A 9,826-nucleotide genomic window follows, 5' to 3' on the forward strand; every position below is an offset into this window, starting at 1 on the left:
ATGCACGCACTCCGAGACAGTTCATCAGAATCCTCCACGTAAAGCAGAACTGATCGTACCGTCTCCACAGCTATGTGAAACACAATAACCCAGAATAACCCCAGCAGGCAAAGGAAGGCCTCAGAGGCAGGCAGGGGTATGAAGAGAGGGGAAAAAAACAGAACGTAGAGGGAAGGAGGCATGTGCTTATCATCCTGTGGGATCCTGAACTTTGATTTTTCATTCCACTGCAGAGAATTTGTCAATACTGACAAGGCTGCCCTTCAAACCCTTATCTTCTATTCAAAGAAAAACAACCACATTAAAGTTTAGTTTTGTATTCCTAAAAGCCAGCCATATAAAAAAACATATTGCTAGATATAATAATAAATACAAGACTAAGAGTCTGCAAAAAATTACAGCGGGACAAAATATCAGTAAGGTGATAAACCATAGTCCTGACTCGGGATACAATTATTGAGTCGCTGGTGCCAAATATTTATATTTTGATTAAAAAAAGATAGCTCTCCAAACAGATATACCTGCCAAATTGTCCACACTTCATTTATAAGATCAGGAAGTTAATTGGCCAAAAGAGAAGAGGGCAGGATCGAAGAAGACAGCAGTAATATCTAAAATAAAAACGTGAAGCATGATGAGAGCTGAAACTGACACCAATTTGGTGTGAATAAATGTATCTATCCTGCACTTTACTACCTTTGTATTTTATGTTGATCAATTATTCAGATATTGTGATGTATATGCTTACAGCAGGGGGAGGGTCATGCTGTTGATGCCGTATGCAACAGTTTGTAAAAAGAAGAGGAAAAATATCAAGTTATGGCTTGCAAGCATTAACATTATTGAGGTTGATTGATGACAGCGTAGTTTGTGTGAGAATTAAATACTGTACACTGACAGTATAACACCACATCTACTGAATTTCAGTTGAATTACATTGAGCATTATAATGGCCAATGTGCGGGCTAAATTATGATTTTGTTATCGGTCACTAAAGTAAAATTTTGTGCCAAATTTCTAAATATGTCCAGTTAAAGAAATAATTTACAAGCTGGCAACTCAAAACCAGCATCTCTCCAAGATATGAACCTGGCATTGATAGGCACAGCTATTTTGGTGCTAAATGCTAATGAGAGCCATGGCTAACAGGCACGTTTTTGTTTTTTTTACAATGTTCATACTGATGGTTGAACAGTTTGTCATGCCAACAATAGCAGTAAAAACACAACACAGTTGAGGCTCATTAAATGTCATCGCTTTTTTTCTGGTAAATCAAACAGTTCAAATCAGTTGAACACCAAAACAGTCACTCTCAAGGTCAGATGAAATGAAGGCCCTTAAAAATGCTACCATGTGTATCTGTAAACAGCACGACTTCAGATCATTACGTTTTTATTAAAGAGACCTGATCCCATTGGTATGTGACCCTCCTGTGGGCTCTGTATGGATCACATTATCTCACATGCTCTCAGCTTTTTCTCTTCTCACAGCGAGTTTTTCACTACAACATGCGCCTGCTGGTCGGCCAGCTGTTGACAAATCCACAGTTTGGCTCAGTCCTGGCTGATGCTCTGCCAAGCTGCCGCATATGTGCACACACACAGACATACACACACAAAATCCGGGCAGAAACTTTACTTCTTTTCTTTTTTTGAGTCGACACAGAAACCTCAATAAAATAAGTGTTATTTCAATTGCTTTATTATTTCAGCTTAAATCATTCAACCACCATCGAACATACAGTATATGAGGGGGGGGGGTTCTTTCTTTTTCTATCTTGAGATTAAAAATTGCTTCAAAAGAGATTAGGATGAAGGATAGAGGAGGGCACGTGAAAAACTGTGCAAGAGATAGAAGATTCTCCAGAAGGCAGGAGGAACCAGAACGATCTCTTGACACTAAAAAAGTCCCGACTACGAAAATGAATCTGCAATGATTGTTTGGAGCAAAACAAAGTGTACACTTGTTTTCATAATTAAGTGTCTGCATGCATTAACTTTAATGCTGCCTATGATTAAGGAGCATTGGTGAGTATGTTGGTCAATGCAGCAATGTCATGCAATCATTTATAAACCACTGCCACCAAATAATCCACAGGTTGCAGGAGAGTTATGGTGAACTCAATGCTTTTCCACCAATGATGTGCATTTTTTTACTGCTATAATCAGAGGGGTACTTAGTATTGACTGATACGAATTGAAACAGGTACTGAGAAGGAACATGTTTAGAACAACTCTACCACATTTTCTCTTCTTTTTTTTATAACATCTTAAATGTGGGATGATGGTCAAATTAAACAAGGACTACAATGAAACTCCCTCAATCTCTGGATATCTCTTACCCTGTTCTATATCATTTTAGGAGTGGATAAATGGATCCGTGTAGCAGCAGTGCTCATCTTGCTCTGTGTCAAATGAAATGTAACTTTGCCCGATTTAGTTCCTGGAAACACTTGCCTCAGGGTGTGAGACCGGGCTGGAGTGTTGCGTTGAAGCGCTGACTGACCTAACATGACAAGCATTTGCACATTGAGAGGTTTATAACGGGAGAAAGGCTGACGTTAAAAACATCAGACGGGGGAAGTTACTGCATAATGCGTTCTCACTGAGTGTTTTCATGACATCATCGATTAAACAATTAAGGTGAAGGAAATAAGTACTCTATTATCACAGCCCATCACTGAGCGAAGGTAAGCACTTAATGTAAAGATGGACAACACACAACTCAATGAACGCTCTTTTTTTAACTTGTAATGACACACTCTTTGACCTCTTTAGTTATGATTAAAGTCCTGTCTAAGGTAAACGTGCATTTTCACATTAACATCTCAATCTACCTCCCTGTATAGTATGTTTGTTGTGTTTATTGTATTATTGGTGGATATAAATGTATATATTTGTCTTTAGTTGGTTTACTATCATACGCTTAGATAATCTATGGCTGCTGGAAAACCGTCATTTTCCACTTTCGGATCAATAAAGTAAATCTTCATCTTTAAAAACTCTTGAATCAAACATGAACTTGTTTGTGCAGTGCAGGGTTTTTGGTTTTTTTATAGCCTGGGCAATGGAACAAAATGCTCCCCTTACACCTGCATGCAAATTAAGCCTATACAAGTCCTGGCCGTTTGTTGACATGAGAAACACGAACTAACATAACTGTGCATTTGCCCACGCTTTCAAAGTTTTTGTCAAACTGTGATTTTTGAAAACTTTTCTTTTCATGCTGCTGTAAAAATGCCGCTCATGATATGTCGCTGTGATATATAACTCTGGTACTGGTTGTCATTAAAAAGGAAGAGGATGACTTGGATCATTTGATATCATTAAATAGGTAACTTCTAGCTTCCTGCTTTCCTACAACTGATAGCTGCAAAATGTACCTCAAGTCCTCATCTGCATAAAGTCAGGCATGACCAGCTTCCCTAAGACAACAGCCTGCAACAGAAAAGTATATGACTATGCACACACTATAAAAGTGACATAGGTGCAGAGGTAAGCCAGTTTCTTTCCTGCCTCGCCTTATATAAGCCAATAAAAAATAATGTGGCTTTGAAAATCCTTCCTTGAGGGTGCAGTTAAGGTTGCCAGCAAAAGATAGCATCAGCAGGATTTATTTTACAAAGAGTCTGCACCATCTGTGACCTTACTTTAACCTACTTCACGTTATTTCTTCTTCCACTATGACTCCATAAGCATAACGTGCTCTTCTATGGCTGTAAACACAATATTATTGTGACCCATCTGCTTGTAAGAGGCGTGTTTATGTCCTGAGGAGCTGGCCTCCTCTAAACTCTAATGTTTACACTGTAGTGCGGGCACATGTTTTGAAAGCAATATGCCAGTGAAATGCTCCATAAAAATGAACAAAGACGGCAGGTGCATTCAATGTTTTCGCATATATGTGAGTGCTAAAATTGGTCCAGGAAGGATGCTGCTGTGCAGGATAAAAGATGGACGCATACAGGTTACTCACTCTGCGTAGCCCGTGGACCACGGCAGCCGCTTGGTCTCCTTCAGGATGAGGATCGGTCTCGCGATGTGATCCGCCGAGCACTCGACCTCGTCCGGCGACAGTCCCAGGAACTCCGGTCTGCTGTACGGGAACCTCAGCGGCAGATCCGAGCCGCCGGGATGGTCACCATTGGATCCACCAGTCATCATGCCTCCCATAAAATTGGCCACCGCCGATTTCACCCGCGTGAGCATGGTCCTGCAGCAACGATGCGATTGAGTGAGTTTCCTCCTGCACGGCGACGCAGTTTATCGGCGTCAAATGTGCAGACACAGGGTGGCCGTGAAAACTCATTCAGCTCAGCTCTTCTCCCTTGGTGAACGCGGAAATGAGAAGCAGCAGAGACACACACACACATACACAGACAGGCAGCTCTGTACACTGGTCATGTGACCAACCGGTTGCTGCTGGTGGATTTGGAAGCTCTGGCATCTCTGTGAGCAGCTTAGGTTGTTGTCAGTGCTGTAGGTCAAAGGTGCGTAATCCCATATGGGCGAGTAGGCTACCTTCATGCAGGATGCAAGTGGAGGAAGTGGGCCCAAAACAAAACATGCATTCACTTATTTCACATTTGATAATAACAAACTGTATCAACATTTTTATTTTATTATCAAAATGTCATATTCACAAGGCCTAAACTCAACTCTCTATTTGAAGCTTTTTCTGTGGTGGCCAGTAGGGGCCAAACGCTTGGTAACTGATGAAAAACGCACAACATATTCAGAAACGCTGCACATTCAAAAGCAAAGCAAACTCCCAAAACAAATGCAAAGACTCAAATGCTCTACAAAAAAAAGCCAAGCCTGCTACAAAAAGGCAAAACAACTGCATAGCCTAAGCATCAAACAGGCTGCAAGTACAGAAAACAAAACAAGTCAAAACTTGTAAATTATGTGTATGTTGGCCGTTATCTGATAGCAATGTACATTCACTGACCTACGCATGAAACCATCCACTTTGACATGTAAATCTTCTACATGCACTTAACAGCCTGCATCCACAGAGACTTTTCGCTCTTTAGTATCAGCCAATGGAAAAACTGGATTTGACCCGGCTCTTGACCATCCAATCAGGGCCTGATGTGCTCTGGGGTTGCCAGAGTGTGACTAACTACATCTTTACCTTGATACCTGTAGTTAGCTACAAAAGTCTATGTCAATGATTTTATTTTTTGCACTCCTCAGACCCACTGTCTTAGATAACAAATTGACTGAAAAAGGTTAAACTAATATAGGTCCTCTTTGTATCTGCGAGAAGGCTCAATCTGTGTCATAGTTTAAAGTATCTTCCATTTCCCGCAAACAGCTCTTGCTTATTTTATGGAAAAAAACAAATGCTAAAAATGACTGTAAAATGTTGCTATAACACAAAACAAATGAAATATTTCCTGTTTGTTTTTAAATTGTAAACAGCACCAAATATGGGACTTTTGTTCAAGACAAATAAATGTACAACATGAGTAATTTCCTGTCCTATTAACTGAAATAATACCCCAATGACCGATATTTACATAAATATTGAGGAAAGGATGGTATTTAAACTAATGTATGCATACATCTGAAATAGGCTCTACAGTTTAATTCTGTATGAGTAATATTAAAGAAAGGGGAGTGAAGTGTTGTTTCCTGGAGCAGACATTCTCCGTAGTCACTCCACTGGTTACTTACAGAGAATTTTGAATCCAAACGATGACTGTCATCATTTCAAAAATGCCTTCTCAACCTAACGTTCAGAAAATCTAAAAGATACAAAAACAAAAATTGAGTTTAGAGCCATGAGTAGAAAGAGCACAAAGGTTAACCCTTACAACCATTGGATCTTAAACCCGGTAGAAGAGCCAAACCTCTGATCAAACTGTATTCTCCAAGAATAGAAACAATGATTCTTTAAGAAGAAATTACAAATGAAAAAAAAAAGGTCACATCGTCCTCTCTTCCTCTCTCTTTCTCCCTTCTTACAGGAAGGACAGTGTGAGTGCAGTCAGCTGACTTTGACCTAATCTCTGTACCTGATAATATCACTTGTAAATAAGAAGAGTTTACAACCAACACTGTTATCAGGAAAAAGAAGTTTGCATGCAGAATGCAACCTACTCGTATTAATGTACATATTTAGTTATAGAGCTGATTTAAAACACCAACCACAGAAATTCAAAGCTGCACATGAGGCAACAATAAAACCACATAGAAAGTAAAGACTGATCCAAAGTAAAAGAAATGAATGAGTGATAAATGTAATGGCAGTAGATAAAACCAGGAGGAATAATATAATATTTAAGTATGTTTTTTTGTTTATGAGATTTAAGACTTTATATTCATTTTGAGAGCGTCGTTCCCTCAAACTGAGTTCACTTTCAAACTGACTGTCACAGGACTAAAACTGTAGAATCATGTCAGGCTCTGAAATGAACGCAGCACAAAGACGTGAAGGAAGTGAACAGTGGAAAATGGAGGAGTTACATTGACCACAATAGTTTAAACCACGTAAATTACTGCAAATCTGATACATTTAGTGAGATACCGTTTTCATCACATGAAAACATTCCTGTTTAGGTTGTGTGTGTGAATGTGTCTGTATGTGTGTGTGTCCAGTTTATTCTGGCCTTAGAGTCAGTTTCAGTGTGATTTGGATCAGGATGTGTGTCTAGACATCACGAACTACATGGACACACTTGGAGCTGCAGTTTAGAGAAGCTCAGCTCACAAAATGATCTGTTACACAATCTCACAGTCTGTAGAGCAGCCAACCCACAGATCACACTCTCAGGATCCTCTCTATTCAAGGACCAGCAGCACTGAAAGGTAAAGTTTTAAGTCATGGCAGTCTAAGTATGCCTTTATTCAAAGAAGTCATTTTACTCGTAATGATGGAAAACCGTCATAGATTGGCACTTAGTCCAACTGATTTGAACTCATCTTGTCTAAAGGTTTCCCGGAAAACTTCACCATTTGGACCGAGTCCTCTTCTATCAACAACCCTGACGTCGAAGTTGTTTTAGTCGACTGACAGTAAGCAGCCTTTAAATAGAGAAGCACATGTCTATGTCTAGTATCATTAAACTTTTTTAGTTATTTCAAGTCATGGCCCATACATGGCCTGTTTTCCAGGGTGTTTGCTTCTAGTAAAATAAACCCTCTTAATTCTTTCCCTGTATGTCGTTCTTGCATAAAGTATTCCCAGGTTATGTTAGAATAACTTCTGTGTTAAAAGTCTTCAGTCAAGCAAGACCTGATCAGCCTGTTAAGTTCTCTCACTGCAACACAAACTACTTTACTGTATGCTGTCACTTTTACTCCACAAAATCTCAACCAGTCAGTACAATTTGATTGCATCTAAAAAAGATACTTTTTTATTGTCACCATGTCTTCACATACAGTACCCTTATTGTAAACTTAACATTAAGATGACAATGTTGTTCTATTATTATATGTGATGTGGAGAGGTGTGTACCCTGTGATAGCTGGAACTCATAATGGCTCAAAACAACTGAAAAATATCAAATTAATCACACATAAAACCATAACAATTTACTTTATATTTTACTGCGTGCAGTATATCTGCAGTCATTTAAATCATATAATGAACTGAACAACACGTTACATTATGGGTTTTTTCGGTCTGAAAACAACCTTCAATTTATGTCTACTAGGTCAATTAAATTTACATGCGATCAATTCTGATTTGTTTTCTTTAAGGTTTAAAGTTGATTAAACCCGACAGTCAACAGCATGAATGCATTGAATCTTAGAGCACCTTTTCTCTGTTCACCAACTCACAGCTACATTATCTTCAATAAATCTTAGTTAACATGCACATTAAAACTGTGAGCATCCTCATTATACAGAAAGTCTCCAGAGAAAATGAATGAACTCCAATCAAAGTGGAGTTCCTTCATTGGCAGACTGTCTCAGATCAATTATTCATGAATTTCAGGAAAGAGCTCTCCTGACCTAATTACCAACAATGAGCCAGTGTGTGCAGGAGACCATGTACCTTAGGCTAGATACTCATGCATTAATCTTTACTATGTATTTGTAATTAATTGAAAATGATGCCTGATGGGATTTCAGCCTTTACGAGTAAGTTTTAATTTGACATTTTAAAGACTTTTCATTGTAAGTGTACTATAATAAGTTTGAGGTTAACAGAAAATGTCCCCATCAAAAGTATGTCATCATACCTCATCAGTGTGTCAGTGTGATACACTTTATTAAACACCACAGTAGTTTGGGGTTAAGTGCCTTGCTCAAGGTTACCTCAGGAAGTGCTCTGGCACCTTTCCAGCAACCAGACTAACTTCCGTATTATGGTCCTCATGGGGACTTATGTTATCGTATCTTATCTTTAAATGTGTCAAAGGTTTCCTGTTAATAAAACGTGTATCATTGTCAGTTTTCTGTAAGAAGTAAAAGTTAGTGAAGCCATGCATGTAAATATCACGATGACCTATGCACAACTCGTTAACTCAATTTTGTGAGGACAATCTAAACGTTTTGTAGCTTTTATTGTTGGTTAAAGTAAACATCAGTCAGCATACACAGAGCTCTAGCTGTGGCTCTCATAGTTTATCATTTCAATGTTAGGTATTATATAAAGCATAAGTTCCAAAGACACATAAGTCCACATAAGTTTAGATTCCATCTCTCAGAATAGTTTCTTTACACGTTAGTTAATGTAACTTGTATCAACCATCTTTCTACACAATTTTAATGTAAATGCCTCTATGCTGCTTCTGTTTTTTTTCCTCTCCCAACTCATCTTTTCTCTTCCAGCTCCGTCTCCGTATAATCACACTGCTGACAGGGTCATGATGCCCACTGTGTGTGTGTGTGTCTTTGTGTGTGTGTGTTTGTGTGAATGTATTCAGAGTGCTAGGCAAACTGATGAATGACTCACCGATGGACGCAGACAGCTGCCCACACACACTGGTAATAGACGGTAACATGGAGGTGGTGAAGCTCGGTGTGAGTATGGATGACCTGTTTATCTGTGTGAGATATTTTAAAGCATCTTCCAAGTCAACGCTTCAAACATCTGAGGTGCTACAAATTCAGTATTTTTACAACTTATTTCAGAGGTGAGCAGTTTTGTCCCAGGCCTGTGACTCTTAATGGTGTAGGCCAACATTAAAAAACAGAGACCATAATAGTTTATATTACACATAAAAAAAAGAATATGAAACAACTAATATGCGAACAGAAATGCCAACTTCAAACAAACAAAGACCTGCGTCATGTGTCTTATAAGAACAGGACGGCCATACATTTATCGCTACATGTACAACAGCTACTCCGTCTTTAGGTTTAGAAACAGACAGTAGGCTTATTCACTAATACTTCTGCCCTTTACTTGTTTCACCATACTGTGCTTGCACATTTACAAGTACTGATTTGCTCTTAATCCTGCCGCTGTCACAATACAAACTGGGGAAAGATTTACAGCCAGTATTTGGTTGATGAAAATAATTTCAACTACATTTGAATGCAAAGGAAGCACTTTTTGAATGTAAATGGGATCATTAGTAATATAACTTACAGCCTAGATATAAAGCAATTGATGTATAAAAATCATCTGGCCTACCAACACTAATGATAGACCTTTACATTGACCTTTGCTGCTTAACATGCTTTGTGGCTTATTCAAACAATGAGCACGCTAAAGTGGTGAAAGACATCATTGTGATGCCACAAATAAATGATACCGAGATGCAGGGTGAGGAAGAGGACTGCCCAAAAACTGTAAGTTAGCGTTGCGTGCTCAAAGTAAGCTAATGTCGTGGTCTCCGAACTGATGTAAAGTAGCTGAGAAGAAG

The 9,826-nt window shown here is 38.8% G+C and overlaps 1 protein-coding gene across 1 annotated transcript in view; it reads right to left on the reverse strand.

Annotated features, from left to right (window-relative positions):
- ppm1h (protein phosphatase, Mg2+/Mn2+ dependent, 1H) overlaps nucleotides 1–4,687 on the reverse strand; it is a 36,798-nt gene extending 32,111 nt beyond the window's left edge. Inside the window, exon 1 of the mRNA XM_079346109.1 lies at nucleotides 3,976–4,687. Coding sequence (XP_079202235.1) covers nucleotides 3,976–4,208 — 233 coding nt within the window. The 5' untranslated portion in view covers nucleotides 4,209–4,687. The remainder of the gene's footprint in view (nucleotides 1–3,975) is intronic.
- Between the last annotated feature and the right edge of the window lie 5,139 nt (nucleotides 4,688–9,826).

This window comes from Symphodus melops (assembly GCF_947650265.1).
Source record: "Symphodus melops genome assembly, chromosome: 6".
NCBI lineage: Eukaryota > Metazoa > Chordata > Actinopteri > Labriformes > Labridae > Symphodus > Symphodus melops.